Genomic DNA, 16,582 nt, shown 5'->3' with positions numbered 1-16,582 from the left:
TGACACACTGTCACTCGTTCACACACTGTCACCCGTTGACACACACAGTCACATGTTCACACACACAGTCACATGTTCACACACACAGTCACATGTTCACACACACACACACACACACAGTCACATGTTCACACACTGTCACTCGTTCACACACACACACACTGTCACTGTTCACACACACACACAGTCACATGTTCACACAGAGTCACCCGTTCCCACACTGTCACTCGTTCACACAGAGTCACCCGTTCACACACACAGTCACATGTTCACACACACACACACACACACACAGTCACATGTTCACACACTGTCACTCGTTCACACACACCAGTCACATGTTCACACACACCAGTCACATGTTCACACACACACAGTCACATGTTCACACAGAGTCACCCGTTCACACACTGTCACCCGTTCACACACTGTCACTCGTTCACACACTGTCACCCGTTGACACAGAGTCACCCGTTGACACACAGAGTCACTCGTTCACACACACACAGTCACATGTTCACACACACAGTCACACGTTCACACACACACAGTCACTCGTTCACACACACAGTCACATGTTCACACACACAGTCACATGTTCACACACAGTCACATGTTCACACACACACAGTCACATGTTCACACACACACACAGTCACATGTTCACACAGAGTCACCCGTTCACACACTGTCACTCGTTCACACACTGTCACCCGTTGACACACAGAGTCACCCGTTGACACACAGAGTCACCCGTTCACACAGAGTCACCCGTTCACACACAAAGTCACCCATATCACTCAGGTACTGACCGTATGGAGGAGTGGGCGTGGCTTGCTGTCTTGTTCAGGTACTCAGACGCCATCTGAGCGTTGTGTTTCATCGTCATAACGACTTCAGACTCCGCTGCCTTCAGACTGGCGTTCTCCGACCGCAGAGAGTCGACCTCCACCTGAGACACACAGAGACACACACCTGTACACATTTAAACAGAGCTAAAGGTGTTTTGGGTTCACAGGGACATTTTTAACAGAGCCATTAACAATGAATGCAGGTCAGTAACATCCCCCGACACATGATTAGGTGGCCGTAGAGTAAGAGCAGTCGGAGTCTTTCTGAATTCACCTTCACATCTTTCCTCATGACATCAGTGAGGTCGAGGACAAGAGGTTAGGAAACTTTCACTTTCTCTGTCAGATTACCTGTTTAAATAAAGTTAATACAAATCTGTCTCTCTCACCTGCAGCTGCTGCAGCTCCACCTTCAGTTTGGAAACACTGTTCTCTGCTTTCACTGCTCGCTTCTGCAACGGGAAGAGAGAGAGAGACTGAAGACTGAGCTGAAGGCTGTTGAACAGGTGATCCTGAGTTCCGGGCCGCTCGGGGAAACGTACCGTCATCAGGTGGAGGTTCTGCTCCACAGAGTGAACCATGTTCTCCAAATCCTGAGCCTCCCTCTCCTCCTGACGCCTCCTCTGGAGCAGCTCCTCCGACAGCTCTAGCACCCTGACGGGGAGGACGCAGACACAGAGGCATGATGGGTAAATGCTCTGACTGGTGAAGTCGGTGCCATCGTGTGATTGGCCGGTTCTCACCTGCGTTCGCTGACCTCTGAGTTCTTCTGCAGCTCCCTGATGGTTCTCCTCAGCAACACGTTCTCCTCCTTCAACTGAGACACGTGTGTTCAGGACATAAAGCTTTTGTTCACCATCACCTGACATCTTCACTACATACCTGCTCCTGCACTGACCCCAGCTTTATTTATTTCTCATACGTCTCTAATAATCACCACCTTGAAAGAATGTCTTGTCTAAAACAATTTAAAAAACAATTTAGTTCTATTTTATATTTACATTTATTCATTTACTGACGCTTTTATCCAAAGCGACTTACAATTGCTATACATGTCAGAGGTCGCACGCCTCTGGAGCAACGAGGGGTTAAGTGTCTTGCTCAGGGACACAATGGTGGATGTCTCACAGAGGAGATCAAACCCGGGTCTCCCACACCAAAGGCAAGCATCTTATCTATGCGCCATCACCACCTCCTATATATTATACCTTATATATTTTTTAAAACGTGGTGGGTCTCAGGGAGATTCATGGCTGGCATTTCCTGGCCTGCCCCTCCTGCTCCCCTTTATCCTACCAATTTTAACCTCTTCCCTTTACCCTTTAAGGGTTTCAGTGTTCTCTGTTCTCCCAGGTTCCCTGAACTACACACCGACTGCCTGCAGCTGAAAATCAACCAGGTGACATGTTTACAGACATGTAGATTAAGGTGTTTGCATCATTGTCCAGTAAAATCTTCATGACATGTAATAAAATGAAAATCAGAAAGAGAGAAACCGTGTACTTTCTTTACCTGTTGCATCTGGCTGCTCCTCCCGCTCCTCCTCCTGCAGGAGGTGACCGGTTCAGCGATGGAGGTCTCATCATCTCCTTCATAGTTCTCTCCTGCTGCTCCTCCTCCCTGCTGGACTTCAGGTTTGGAGGAGAACCTGTTCCCAGTTACAGGCAGCTGTGATCAACACAGGTGTTCCTAATAAACTGCACCCTGACTGTGGTTTCATCACATGATTATAAAGCTGAATGTCGTCTGCATATGTGGAGGAGATCAGGAATATGTAAAGATGACCTGAACTGTAAGCTAGAAGGAAAAAATCAACCAATCTGTGAGCAGCAGACTCACCTGGTCTCCTCCTCTTCCTCTGTGCAAAGGGAGGAGGTGCTGCCCACACCTGACTGGAAGCTCCTCCCCCACTCGTCCTCCTCCTGATTGGACACACAGTTTGAGAATCATCATCTCAACACACCTGTACCTGACTGCACCATGACATCATCATGGACAGAGATCTGATCTGTGATGTTTATTAAAATAGTTTCAGCTGCTCTCGCCATCGTAGCGACTTGTCAATCAGCTTGTAGCCCCGCCCTAAAGCCTCCCCTGCTTCCTGGTCTCTGTTCCTCTAAATGGGACCATAATTTACTAAATGAACATCAGGCTGATCAGACCATAAACTCATCAGGAAAGTGTTTACTGAGGGAATAAATCAGCTGACAAGTAGAAACATTTTCTTTCTGCAGCCGCTGGAGTCGCCCCCTGCTGGCTGTTAGAGAGGACGCAGGTTTAAGTCGCCCCCTGCTGGCTGTTAGAGAGGACGCAGGTTTAAGTCGCCCCCTGCTGGCTGTTAGAGAGGACGCAGGTTTGAGTCGCCCCCTGCTGGCTGTTAGAGAGGACGCAGGTTTAAGTCGCCCCCTGCTGGCTGCTAGAGAGGACGCAGGTTTAAGTCGCCCCCTGCTGGCTGCTAGAGAGGACGCAGGTTTAAGTCGCCCCCTGCTGGCTGTTAGAGAGGACGCAGGTTTAAGTCGCCCCCTGCTGGCTGCTGGAGAGGACGCAGGTTTAAGTCGCCCCCTGCTGGCTGCTGGAGAGGACGCAGGTTTAAGGCGCCCCCTGCTGGCTGCTGGAGAGGACGCAGGTTTAAGTCGCCCCCTGCTGGCTGCTGGAGAGGACGCAGGTTTAAGTCGCCCCCTGCTGGCTGTTAGAGAGGATGCAGGTTTAAGTCGCCCCCTGCTGGCTGCTGGAGAGGACGCAGGTTTAAGTCGCCCCCTGCTGGCTGCTGGAGAGGACGCAGGTTTAAGGCGCCCCCTGCTGGCTGCTGGAGAGGACGCAGGTTTAAGTCGCCCCCTGCTGGCTGCTGGAGAGGACGCAGGTTTAAGTCGCCCCCTGCTGGCTGTTAGAGAGGATGCAGGTTTAAGTCGCCCCCTGCTGGCCGCTAGAGAGGACGCAGGTTTAAGTCGCCCCCTGCTGGCCGCTGGAGAGGACGCAGGTTTAAGTCGCCCCCTGCTGGCTGTTAGAGAGGACGCAGGTTTAAGTCGCCCCCTGCTGGCTGCTAGAGAGGACGCAGGTTTAAGTCGCCCCCTGCTGGCTGCTAGAGAGGACGCAGGTTTAAGTCGCCCCCTGCTGGCTGTTAGAGAGGACGCAGGTTTAAGTTGCCCCCTGCTGGCTGCTGGAGAGGACGCAGGTTTAAGTCGCCCCCTGCTGGCTGCTGGAGAGGACGCAGGTTTAAGTCGCCCCCTGCTGGCTGCTAGAGAGGACGCAGGTTTAAGTCGCCCCCTGCTGGCTGTTAGAGAGGACGCAGGTTTAAGTCGCCCCCTGCTGGCTGCTGGAGAGGACGCAGGTTTAAGTCGCCCCCTGTTGGCTGTTAGAGAGGACGCAGGTTTAAGTCGCCCCCTGCTGGCTGCTGGAGAGGACGCAGGTTTAAGTCGCCCCCTGCTGGCTGCTGGAGAGGACGCAGGTTTAAGTCGCCCCCTGCTGGCTGTTAGAGAGGACGCAGGTTTAAGTCGCCCCCTGCTGGCTGCTGGAGAGGACGCAGGTTTAAGTCGCCCCCTGCTGGCTGCTAGAGAGGACGCAGGTTTAAGTCGCCCCCTGCTGGCTGCTAGAGAGGACGCAGGTTTAAGTCGCCCCCTGCTGGCTGCTAGAGAGGACGCAGGTTTAAGTCGCCCCCTGCTGGCTGCTAGAGAGGACGCAGGTTTAAGTCGCCCCCTGCTGGCTGCTGGAGAGGACGCAGGTTTAAGTCGCCCCCTGCTGGCTGCTAGAGAGGACGCAGGTTTAAGTCGCCCCCTGCTGGCTGTTAGAGAGGATGCAGGTTTAAGTCGCCCCCTGCTGGCTGCTGGAGAGGACGCAGGTTTAAGTCGCCCCCTGCTGGCTGTTAGAGAGGATGCAGGTTTAAGTCGCCCCCTGCTGGCTGCTGGAGAGGACGCAGGTTTAAGTCGCCCCCTGCTGGCTGCTGGAGAGGACGCAGGTTTAAGTCGCCCCCTGCTGGCTGCTAGAGAGGACGCAGGTTTAAGTCGCCCCCTGCTGGCTGCTGGAGAGGACGCAGGTTTAAGTCGCCCCCTGCTGGCTGCTGGAGAGGACGCAGGTTTAAGTCGCCCCCTGCTGGCTGCTGGAGAGGACGCAGGTTTAAGTCGCCCCCTGCTGGCTGCTGGAGAGGACGCAGGTTTAAGTCGCCCCCTGCTGGCTGCTAGAGAGGACGCAGGATTGTCATATTATTTTCTTAGTTTATCTCGACTCTTATTAGCTGTGTTTTGGTCACATGGTGCTGCTGGTACTTTAACACAGTGTCAGACAACGTGTGTTTTCATTACACAAATGAAGTCTGATTGGTTGAGATGATGTCAGTGATGATGTCACACTACCTGTGGTGCCAGAGAGGGTTCGGAGAAGAAACAGCTCCTGACGTCAGGGTCAAAGGTCACGTTCCCAACGTCAAACACCAGCTGAGAGCTGCTGGACTGCAGAGACAGAGGTGATAAAGTTAGCGTTAGCTCTAAGTTTGTTGCAGAGCTCCACCAGGTGAGTCTGGGGGCAGGTGGGGGGGGCAGGCTGTAGGTAAGCAGCTTTTTAATTAAGTGTTTCACTCTCAGTTCTCTTCAGGATGCTCAGAATAGTGAGATGGGTTAGTAACCGAGCGTCCTGGTTCAGCTGCAGGGTTCCCACTCTTTTCCAGGCCATTTTCAGAGATGACCCAGCTGCTATGACAGACAGGGATCACGTCAATCACCAACACGTTCCTCTCTGCTGAAGTCTGATTTTAAAGACGTGCAGTCTATGAAACCATCTATTACACATGTAGAAACAAAGACACAGTGATCTGACCTTGACTTAATGTTATTACTTTTTCTTCTTCTTCTGTGTTCTGTGCTCGGAAGGTGCACAAACTGATCCGATAACAACGTACGGTTCTGCCTCCTGACAGATGGTGGACCTTTCTAACACCTCTGTGGTCCTGAACCCAGACTCTTTCAGACCTGTTGCTCTCTGCTCCGTCACAACGCCTCACTTTAACCTTCACAACAAACAGGTGTGATACGGTCACAGGCCTCCTTCATCTGTGTGCAAATATCACAAGTTAACTGAAGTCCTAAAGAACGCGTCTGCCGACACAGAACGTAATTTAACATAACGTTAAAATAATTTCACAGGACATTTTACTTTCCAGGTGTTTTCCATGACTGTAAAATTGTTGTAAAACTGTTTTCCAGGATTTCCAGGATGCCTGGAACCCTGACCTCTATCAGCCTAATGAAGAAACATGTGATGAGTCCAGACCTCTGACTTTATATATTTATACAATGATAATAAACGTCGTGTTCTTCTTCTTTGGCTGCAGACTGTGTAGCTGTCATACCTCACTGTGAGTCTGCTCCTGGTCCGGGTCCAGGTCCTGGTTCTGGTCTGGATCCTGGGTCTTCCAGCGTAGAAACTCTCTGAAGGAGAAGGGGTTCAGCTCCTCCTCCTGCACCTCCTCCTCCTCCTGCACTTCCTCATCTGTTGAGGGGTGAAGTTCGGGTTATTATGTGACGTCACAGATCAGCTGATCAGAAACATAGCTGGCTCTGCTGCTGAGCTGGATCTGCTGGGCTCTGAGAGGGAACCAGAACCGGACCCGCGGCACAGAAACCTCCGTGTGGTCCAGCTGCTGGTTCTCCTGCAGAGCCTCAGACCTGCAGACCCCCCTGTGTGGATCCTCTCACCGTCCGTGATGATCAGAGCTTTCCCACAACTCCTCTGGTTGGACATGACGTCACACAGGTGCTTCGGTCTCTCTGTCGTCACTTATTGGGCTTCATCCGTACCCATGTCCTCGCGCTCGTCCGGCCGCGTCTCTCCTGCAGGACAGACCCGGAAACACATCCGACCGCTCCGAACTCACGTGACCGATCTTCTAACTTCCCATTGGCCGAGATCGTCACACGACGCAAGAGGGAAAATACGGTAACAAGGAAATACGTTTCCTGCACGAGCCCGGTAATTTTCCCCACACGTGCCCCGGTCCGGTTTGTTTACCTGCGGAGACCCGGAGGAGAATCCGCTCCGGTGAGTGTCTGACTCGCGTTAGTGCATGAGCCCGGCTCGGCACGGCTCGGCACGGCGGTGACATGAGGCAGTTCGGCGGGTTTGGAGCGGATGTGGAGCCGGATGTCAAACCGGCTCGTGTGGTTCTGGTTTCAAATCAGGTTTTACACGGCTCTCCTCATCCGGCTGGATTGGCAGCTGGTGGGCGGGGTTAGCGACCCGGCACGGTGCCGGACTGGTTCTGGTCCCGGGTCAGAGTTCGGCTGCAGCTCCGACACCACAGTAAACTAGTAGAGGAAAAAAAAAAATCTCAGCACACAACGAACTCCATTAAAAAAACATCTAATTTAACGTTGCCTCGCCTGCCTGCAAAGCTTCACAGCGTCGGATGTGAATGAAGACAGATGTTCTGATTATGAGTTCCCTCTGGAAGATTTATTGATTATTTTATGTTGAGTTTGTGCCGAATAGAAGAGAAACCCATAAGGTCTTTTACACACGTTTCACTTTTGTTTTCTGTCTTGTTACTGTGAGAAAAGCTGCAAGATTATTTAAAATTGTACAGTTTGTAAAGGTAGTTTGGTGCAGAGCTGTCCAGGTCTAATGTGTATGTTTTAATGTCTAATCTGCAGAGCTGCAGGATGTCTGAAGAGGTTCCACATGAGGGGGAGCAGCCCCAGTCCGAGTCCACCCAGTCCCCGTCCCAGGCCCAGTTCACCCAGTCCACCCAGTCCCCGTCCCAGGCCCAGTCCACCCAGTCCACCCAGTCCCCGTCCCAGTCTAAGTCCCAGTCCCAGCCTGGTTCCAGTTCTTCCAGTGCGCCGACCTCTGCCAGCCAGTCTTCCAGCGGCTCAGGGACGCTGAGCAGCGTGGACACCATCCCCGTCACCCTGCCGTCCGTCCCCGAGGAGCCCGAACCACAACCCTGGGGCCGCCTGCTGCCCATGGCCCGAGGCTTCAGGAGCCATGGTGACCTCCCTCTTTATAACCTGCTAACATGCTGTTATGATGAGCACTAAAACTAGACCTTTGTCCTGATGTTAGTCCTGATACTGGACCGCTGCCTGGGGGGGGGCAGGGTTCCTGATACATGGAGTTAAAATCCTAAGTAGGATTTAGTCAGTTGTTTTTGACGGGTTTGTTTTGTAGTTTAAAAATACGTGATGACATCATAAAAACGCTGCGTCTGTTTGGTGCCTGCTCAGTAATTTAAAGGTCGAGGCGAGGAACTGTTATTTTAACACTTCCTGTTTGTTTCAGCAGCCGAGGTTAAATCGTTCAGCGTTCAGGTCGGCCGCAGCTCAGCGGTCGTTGGCGAGGTGTTAGACATTAAACTGCGGCTGACTTTATAACGAACCATCACAGAGAGAAGTGAGGATGATGAGGCAGAGGGAAGGATCGCTCGCTGTGTGGAGGGATTTTTTAAATATAAACTTGGCAGTTTGGCGACTGCTGTATGTTGTCGTTTCTTGTGAGACACCTAAAACGAAAGTATTTGGTTTCTTATGCCGTAAGATTCATGTTGCTGGATCTTCGCCCGTCCCTGGCGGCGCTAAGACCCGGTCCTGAACTCGCGCTGACTGGTAACCAGTGCTAGCCCAACGTTCAGGCTCCTCCCACACCTTCTGCTGCGTCTCCGCCTCCCGTCCAGGCTGACACGGAGAAGTTTGAAAACGCTGCCGAGCCCGTTTTGGTTTTGAACTCGGGGGTAGTGTGGGCAGGTGAGGACTTTAGAAACGGCGTGTTGATACAGACGGAGGTCAGTTCTGATTCGCAGCTGAAACTTCTGGCGAGGACGGAGCGGTGTGGGTGGAGCCTGAAGAAGATCTCTGGTTCTGATGTGATGTTGTTTGTTTGTTTACAGACTGCTTGGAGGACCAGTACCTGTTTGGGCGGGACTCCAAGTGTAACTATGTTCTGGACGATCCGGATGACCGAGGATCCAAAAGGTTTAGAATCTACAGCAAGAAACACTTCAGGATCTACAGAGTGAGATCACTTCCTGTTTACTCTTCACTGATTACTGACCTGTACCTGTAGACCCACCACCTGTCTGTCTGTCTGTTTCTACCTGCCTGTCTGTCTGTCTGTCTGTCTCTCTGCCTGTCTGTCTGTCTGTCTGTCTCTACCTGTCTGTCTGTCTGTCTGTCTCTACCTGTCTGTCTGTCTGTCTGTCTCACCACCTGCCTGTCTGTCTGTCTGTCTGTCTCACCACCTGTCTGTCTGTCTGTCTGTCTCACCACCTGTCTGTCTGTCTGTCTGTCTCACTCTCTGTCTGTCTGTCTGTCTGTCTACCTGTCTGTCTCACCGCCTGCCTGTCTGTCTGTCTGTCTGTCTGTCTGTCTGTTTCTACCTGTCTGTCTGTCTGTCTGACTACCTGTCTGTCTGTCTGTCTGTCTACCTGTCTGTCTCACCGCCTGCCTGTCTGTCTGTCTGTCTGTCTGTCTGTCTGTTTCTACCTGTCTGCCTGTCTGTCTCACCACCTGCCTGTCTGTCTGTCTGTCTGTCTGTCTGTCTGACTGTCTGTCTGTCTGTCTCACTGCCTGTCTGTCTGTCTCACTGCCTGACTGCCTGTCTGTCTGTCTCACTGCCTGACTGTCTGTCTCTCTGCCTGTCTGTCTGACAGGAGGGCAGCGAGGTGTTCGTGGAGGACTACAGTAACAACGGGACGTTTGTGGACGGGAACCTGATCGGTAAAGACCGGAAGCTTCCTCTGGTCAACAACGCCGTGCTCGCCCTGTCTGAACCACGAAACAAAGGTGAGAGAACAAACGCGCAGCAGAAACACCTGGACAGGTAACGCGTCCACCAGCGCTCATCCTGTCTCTCTCTCTGCAGTTTTTGTTTACATAGACCTCATGTCCGACGACCAGTCCAGCTTACCCAAAGAGCTTCGGGACAAATACCTTCTGACAAGACGCATCGGCACGTGAGTGACACCGTTGCGTATTGCTGTGATGTCACTTCCTGCGTCCTGAAGGACGAGTGTGACGACGTGTGTGTGTGCGTGTGTGTGTTTCAGAGGAGTGTGCGGGGAAGTCAAACTGGCGTTCGAGCGTAACACCTGCAGGAAGTTCGCTGTGAAAATAATTCAGAAGAAGAACTTTCAGTCTGAAGGGGTGAGTCATCTGCCCTCTGATTGGCTGAGAGCTCTCCTTCTCTCGTCCCTTCCTCCTTCCCTCGTTTCCTTCTTTCCTTGCCGTGACGGAGGTAGCAGAAGATAGAAGGTAAAAACTGAGTCAGACCACAAACACGGCGTCTGAACATGTGGTTCAGGGTTATCGGACTCACTGGTGGTCGTCCAGGTGGGTGATGGTGATCATGTGATCTGTTTGTTTTTGTCCAATCACAGACAGCGACACGGAACGCGAAGACAGAGATCGAGATTCTGCAGAGGGTCGACCATGTGAGTCTGAAACCACAGAAGAAGAAACAACTTTACAGACTTCATGATCAATGACTAACTTCCTTTTTCTCTCCTCCTTGTCTCCTCTCGTCTCTCCTTGTCTCCTCTTCCCTCCTCCCCTTTGTTTCCTCTCCTCTCCTTGTCTCCTCTTCCCTCCTCCCCTTTCTTTCCTCTCCTCTCCTTGTCTCCTCTCGTCTCTCCTTGTCTCCTCTTTCCTCCTCCCCGTTGTTTCCTCTCCTTTCCTCATTCCTTTTCTCATCTCCTTGTCTCTTCTCCTCTCTCCTTGTCTCCTCTTTCCTCCTCCCCTTTGTTTCCTCTCGTCTCTTCTTGTTTCCTCTCCTTGTCTCCTCTTCCCTCCTCCCCTTTGTTTCCTCTCATTCCTTTTCTCATCTCCTTGTCTCCTCTCCTCTCTCCTTGTCTCCTCTCCTGCAGCCTTGCCTGATAAAGACGGAGGACTTCTATCAGACGGAGGACAGTTACTACATCGTGTTGGAGCTGTAAGTTAAACTCATGTTGTTTCTTCAGTGCTCTTAACTTCCTGTCGGCACAGGAAGTGGGAATGTGTCGTGTAGCTCGACAAAGAGTGTATAAAAGAAGACGGCATAGCCGCTGTGACGTCCCTCGTTGTTTTGTACACTTTGAAGCCTCCAGTTTGGCATTTTGGCGTCACCATTTTGTGTTTTTGGAACCAGACATGACCATATTTGGACGAGAGGGCGGAGCTAGCTAGCTTGGTTAGCAAGTTGCATCATCTGTAATTCATGGTAAGTGATATTAGCTGTGATGCTAATTTTGGTTAGCAACAAACAGCCTTAAAATGGTAGCGACTTGTCATTCAGCTTATAGCCCCGCCCTAAAGCCTCCCCTGCTTCCTGGTCTCTGTTCCTCTAAATGGGACCATAATTTACTAAATGAACATCATGCTGTGTTGAAGAAGACTTGAAACTAGCGACTGAGACCAGAAACTCATCAGGAAAGAGTTTACTGAGGGAATAAATCAGCTGACAAGTAGAAACAGTTTCTTCCTGCAGCCGGTGGAGTCGCCCCCTGCTGGCTGTTAGAGAGGACGCAGGTTTAAGGCTCTGGAGGTTCCTGCTTGGTTTGTTCCCAACTTTGAGAAATGTGGGAACCAATCAGGAGCCAGTCTGTAGACCTGTATTTACATTTTACATATTTGGAACAAACAAAAACTGGGCGTGCCGCTCGAGGCCAACAGTCAGGAGGTGACTCTCTCTCTGTCTCTCAGGATGGAAGGGGGAGAGTTATTCCAAAGAGTGAAGTCTCAGCAGCAGCTCGACGAGTCCGTCGCCAAACTCTACTTCTACCAGATGCTGAGAGCCGTCCAGGTGAGACCCTGAGTCACCGTAACCTGCACACACACAGGTAGGCTGTACGTAACCGTTTGTGTGTGTGTCCGCAGTACCTCCACAGTAACGGGATCATCCACAGAGACCTGAAACCAGAGAACATCCTGCTGGCCTCACAGGACAGCGTCTGTCTCATCAAGGTGCGCACACCTTCACCCTCCTCTTCATCACCATCATCCTCACAGCTGCAGTAACACCTCTGTGTGTGTCTCAGGTGACGGACTTTAACCAGTCCAGGATCTTGGAGGAGGCCATGTTGATGAGGACTCTCTGTGGGACTCCTTCTTACTTGGCTCCTGAAGTCTTCACTAACGCCTCCACCACAGGATATGGCCTCGCCGTGGACGCCTGGAGCCTCGGAGTCCTGCTCTTCGTCTGGTAGGCTCCCTCATCCCTCACACCCGTCTCACCCTCAGTCTCCCTGTTGTGTTAACCTGTCGCTCTCTCGCTCGCTCGCTCACCCCCCCCCCTCTCTCTCTTCCTGTCTCTCTCAGTCTGGGCGGTTATCCTCCCTTTCATGAGAACTTTGGTCATCAGTCCATCACCGAACAGATCATTCGTGGCGAGTTCACCATGGTTCCTTCCAAGTGGAGACACATCTCTGACCAAGGTACTACTGCAGTACTGCTGTAATACTATTGAAGTACTATTGGAATACTGTGGAGAAAAATTAGATTCAATATGATCTACAAATGAAAAATAAGATTTAAAACAAACTTTGTATTTACTGTTTTTAATAGATGATCGAACGTAACGGAGACAACAAAGAGAATGTGCCTTTCGAAAGTGTGCACGTTTAAAAGAGTTGAATATTAATGTGATATTTTGTGGTCACAGCGAAACACACTGGGTTATTGTCCTGGTGTTAATGTGGAGATCATGACTTAATACAATAAAAAAGAGTGTTGCAGACATCTGTAGATGTTTGTACAAACGGGAAGTTTAACTGTGAAATGATCAGAACTGTGAAGCTGAAGTTAAAAATCTCTATGGTGTGTGTTTACAGCCAAGGACATGGTGAGGAAGCTGCTTGTTGTTGATCCCAGTAAGAGGATGACTATAGAGGAGGCTCTGCAGCACCCCTGGTTACAGGTGACTACACTACACCTGATACACAATAATGCAGTACTACTGCAGTGCTATTAAATACAATGCAGCAGGAAAGTGATGTGGATGAAGGCCTGTAGGTCCAGGTCTGTAGGTGGAGGGCACGTGGGTGAAGGCCAGTGGGCGAGAGCATGTGGGAGAGGGCACGTGAGCGAAAGCCACTAGGTGGAGGTCACGTGGGCGAAGGCCCGTAGACGGAGGGCACTTGGGAGAGGGCACGTGTCAAGGGCACTTGGGTGAAGGCCAGTAGGCGAGGGCACGTGGGTGGAGGCCAGTGGGCGGACGCCAGTAGGTGGAGGGCACGCGGGTGATGGGCACGTGAGTCAAGGGCACGTGGGTGAAGGGCAGTGGGCGGAGGCCAGTAGGCGAGGGCATGTGAGTGAGGGCCAAGGGGTGACGGCACATGAACGAAGGCCAACGGGTGAAAGCCAGTAGGCGAGGGCATGTGGGGGAGGGGACATTGGCGAGTGCATATGGGTGGAGGATAGTAGGCGGAGGCCAGTAGGTGGAGGCAAGTAGGCGAGGGCACATGGGTGGAGGGGACATTGGTGAGGGCATGTGGGTGAAGGCCAGTAGGCAAAAGCACGTGGGCATAGGGCGCATGTGGTGGACGGGACATTGGCGAAGGCACGTGGGTAAAGGCCAGTAGGCGAGGGCACGCGGGCATAGGGCGCATGTGGTGGACGGGACATTGGTGAGGGCATGTGGGGGGGGGGGGGGGGCATTGGCGAGGGCACGTGGGCATAGGGCACGTGGGAGAGGGGACATTGGTGAGTGCATGTGGGTAAAGGCCAGTAGGCGAGGGCACGTGGGCATAGGGCGCATGTGGTGGATGGGACATTGGCGAGGGCACGTGGGGGGGGGGACATTGGCGAGGGCACGTGGGCATAGGGCACGTGGGGGAGGGGACATTGGTGAGTGCATGTGGGTAAAGGCCAGTAGGTGAGGGCACGTGGGCATAGGGTGCATGTGGTGGACGGGACATTGGCGAGGGCACGTGGGCATAGGGCACGTGGGGGACGGGACATTGGCGAAGGCACGTGGGCATAGGGCGCATGTGGTGGACGGGACATTGGCGAAGGCACGTGGGCATAGGGCACGTGGGGGAGGGGACATTGGCGAGGGCACGTGGGCATAGGGCACGTGGGGGAGGGGACATTGGCGAGGGCACGTGGGCATAGGGCACGTGGTGGACGGGACATTGGCGAGGGCACGTGGGCATAGGGCACGTGGGGGAGGGGACATTGGCGAGGGCACGTGGGCATAGGGCACGTGGGGGAGGGGACATTGGCGAGGGCACGTGGGCATAGGGCGCATGTGGTGGACGGGACATTGGCGAGGGCACGTGGGCATAGGGCACGTGGGGGAGGGGACATTGGCGAGGGCACGTGGGCATAGGGCACGTGGTGGATGGGACATTGGCGAGGGCACGTGGGCATAGGGCACGTGGTGGACGGGACATTGGCGAGGGCACGTGGGCATAGGGCACGTGGGGGAGGGGACATTGGCGAGGGCACGTGGGCATAGGGCACGTGGGGGAGGGGACATTGGCGAGGGCACGTGGGCATAGGGCACGTGGTGGACGGGACATTGGTGAGGGCACGTGGGCATAGGGCGCATGTGGTGGACGGGACATTGGCGAGGGCACGTGGGCATAGGGCACGTGGGGGAGGGGACATTGGCGAGGGCACGTGGGCATAGGGCACGTGGTGGACGGGACATTGGCGAGGGCACGTGGGCATAGGGCACGTGGTGGACGGGACATTGGCGAGGGCACGTGGGCATAGGGCACGTGGTGGACGGGACATTGGCGAGGGCACGTGGGGGAGGGGACATTGGCGAGGGCACGTGGGCATAGGGCACGTGGGGGAGGGGACATTGGCGAGGGCACGTGGGCATAGGGCACGTGGTGGAGGGGACATTGGCGAGGGCACGTGGGGGAGGGGACATTGGCGAGGGCACGTGGGCATAGGGCACGTGGGGGAGGGGACATTGGCGAGGGCACGTGGGCATAGGGCACGTGGGGGAGGGGACATTGGCGAGGGCACGTGGGCATAGGGCGCATGTGGTGGACGGGACATTGGCGAGGGCACGTGGGCATAGGGCACGTGGGGGAGGGGACATTGGCGAGGGCACGTGGGCATAGGGCACGTGGTGGACGGGACATTGGCGAGGGCACGTGGGCATAGGGCGCATGTGGTGGACGGGACATTGGCGAGGGCACGTGGGCATAGGGCACGTGGGGGAGGGGACATTGGCGAGGGCACGTGGGCATAGGGCGCATGTGGTGGACGGGACATTGGCGAGGGCACGTGGGCATAGGGCACGTGGGGGAGGGGACATTGGCGAGGGCACGTGGGCATAGGGCTAGTTGAAGGGTTAATAAAACACAAGCTGACTGTGTGATTGTGTTTAGGATCAAGAGATGTTGGAGAAGGCGCAAAGACTCATGTACCCTCCTGCTGATGTGCCTGATGCTCCTGCTGATGCACATGCTGCTCCTCCTCCTGCACCTCCTGCTGATGCACCCGCTGATGCTCCTGCTGCTCCTCCTGCTGATGCTCCACCCCAGCCGGAGGCGGCGTCAACTTCAGGAGGCCCCCGGAGGAAACGAAGACGAGATGGAGACAAAGAGGAGGAACATCCTGCCAAACGGAGCCAAGCCCCGCCCCGTGCCCCACTGTAAAGGACCAATCAGACTCAGCCATCCTCAGGTCATGTGCCTCAGCTACTTGTTCACTACTGGTACTGTAAATAATGTTTTCTAATAAAGTTTTTTGTATATTTTCCACTTTGTCCTGTTTTATTTTCCTCAAAGTTTTAAAATATAATTTAAAAATGTAAATGTAAAACCTTTAAAACTCCAAAGCAAATAAACATTAATCCTGATTCACTGACAGTTTAACACGTTCTTTATTTCTTTTCATTAAGACACTTTACCTTTGATAAACTGAGTAAAATTTATTTTTCATCTGTTTAAAATAAAACTTCTATGAAGGCGACTGAAGGTCACATGACAACTGAACCATCTCCGTGACCACTCAATGAACAGGGAGTCATAAGAGTGCCATGAAAAAGACTAAGATAGGGGAAATATGCGAGAATAAAATTAAGTAAAGTATTTTTTCAGTCCCTTAAACTCAACAAAATTAATATCTTGATAGAAACATGAAGTGCTGATTCGTCTGTGATTCAAATGAATTAAATCAGACATTTTGTTATTGAGGAAAATCATGTCATGATAATTTTTGTTTTGTGTCCTAGTTTAGTGTCCAGCCAACAGATCTGGTTCATTTAAAGAGGTCATATTCTGCATTTTGGCTTTTCCCCTCTCCTTTATTGAGTTTAGACCTTTTTTGTGCTGTAACAGGTTTGCAAACTGAAAAAGCCCAAAGTGAGTTCCCATCTCCCACAGAAACTGAAAACAGCTCGTTTGTAGTCCAGCCGCTTCCCTGTGACATCACAGGGGTGAAAGCTAAACGCGCCTCATATAACGCTCGCCAAGCGGCGACTCCGACACGGCCTCAGAAACAGCGAGCTGCAGCACACAGCTCTCCTCTCCCTTCCAAACACTAGCTACCCTCCAGGCAGTCAGTGGACAGAAAGTTGTTCCTGTGATGTAGAGACAGAGCTCAGTTAAAACTTTATGGATACAGATTAATAACTCACCGCTCTGAAACTCTCGCTCCAGTCCGTGTTGCCGAGCCGGTCGGCAACACGTACGGCTGAACCCGAGCCGTTTACCGGCTTCTCGCCGACCCGCCCTTCTCTGCTTCTGATTGGCTAGTAGTCCTTAACTAGGAACTGAGCATGTGCAACTCCCAACAAAGATCATGTAGAGACAA

The 16,582-nt window shown here is 52.8% G+C and overlaps 2 protein-coding genes across 4 annotated transcripts; one reads left to right on the top strand and one right to left on the bottom strand.

Moving 5' to 3' along the window:
* Window positions 1-812: 812 nt before the first annotated feature.
* On the bottom strand, window positions 813-6,674 carry entr1 (endosome associated trafficking regulator 1; the record flags this gene model as incomplete). 2 transcript variants are annotated; one of them, XM_038703358.1, is given in 9 exon segments in its annotated part: window positions 813-975; window positions 1,241-1,303; window positions 1,394-1,505; window positions 1,595-1,668; window positions 2,364-2,499; window positions 2,691-2,773; window positions 5,198-5,293; window positions 6,190-6,329; window positions 6,536-6,674. In XM_038703358.1, coding segments are annotated over 9 exon segments (813 nt in total). In that variant the 5' UTR covers window positions 6,582-6,674.
* A 73-nt stretch (window positions 6,675-6,747) lies between these two features.
* Window positions 6,748-15,526, top strand: chek2 (checkpoint kinase 2). Of its 2 annotated transcripts, none has more exons than XM_038703293.1 (14): window positions 6,748-6,878; window positions 7,490-7,826; window positions 8,722-8,846; window positions 9,484-9,616; window positions 9,696-9,786; window positions 9,880-9,976; window positions 10,210-10,263; window positions 10,696-10,760; window positions 11,510-11,609; window positions 11,684-11,770; window positions 11,845-12,008; window positions 12,125-12,240; window positions 12,637-12,722; window positions 15,154-15,526. In XM_038703293.1, exons 2-14 carry the CDS (start codon window positions 7,499-7,501, stop codon window positions 15,421-15,423), a joined length of 1,716 nt encoding a protein of 571 aa, XP_038559221.1. In that variant the 5' UTR covers window positions 6,748-6,878; window positions 7,490-7,498; the 3' UTR covers window positions 15,424-15,526. The 2 variants fall into 2 exon arrangements, with proteins under 2 accessions (XP_038559221.1, XP_038559220.1); XM_038703292.1 differs by lacking the exon at window positions 6,748-6,878 and adding an exon at window positions 7,047-7,344.
* Window positions 15,527-16,582: the final 1,056 nt, after the last annotated feature.

This window comes from Micropterus salmoides, unplaced genomic scaffold (genome assembly GCF_014851395.1).
Source record: "Micropterus salmoides isolate LMB-PRFRI ecotype aquatic unplaced genomic scaffold, ASM1485139v1 Ms_hic_scaffold_7, whole genome shotgun sequence".
NCBI classification, from domain to species: Eukaryota; Metazoa; Chordata; class Actinopteri; order Centrarchiformes; family Centrarchidae; genus Micropterus; species Micropterus salmoides.
The sequence above is the reverse complement of the archived record's forward strand: the minus strand, read 5'-3'. Positions and strand labels throughout refer to the sequence as shown.

Bases quoted from the DNA above. Each gene is read 5' to 3' on its own strand.
- chek2 (XM_038703293.1), top strand. From the start codon at position 7,499: ATGTCTGAAGAGGTTCCACATGAGGGGGAGCAGCCCCAGTCCGAGTCC. The intron at 10,264-10,695 runs GTGAGTCTGAAA...CCTCTCCTGCAG, and splicing joins TTCTGCAGAGGGTCGACCAT to CCTTGCCTGATAAAGACGGA. The intron at 11,610-11,683 runs GTGAGACCCTGA...GTGTGTCCGCAG, and splicing joins AGATGCTGAGAGCCGTCCAG to TACCTCCACAGTAACGGGAT.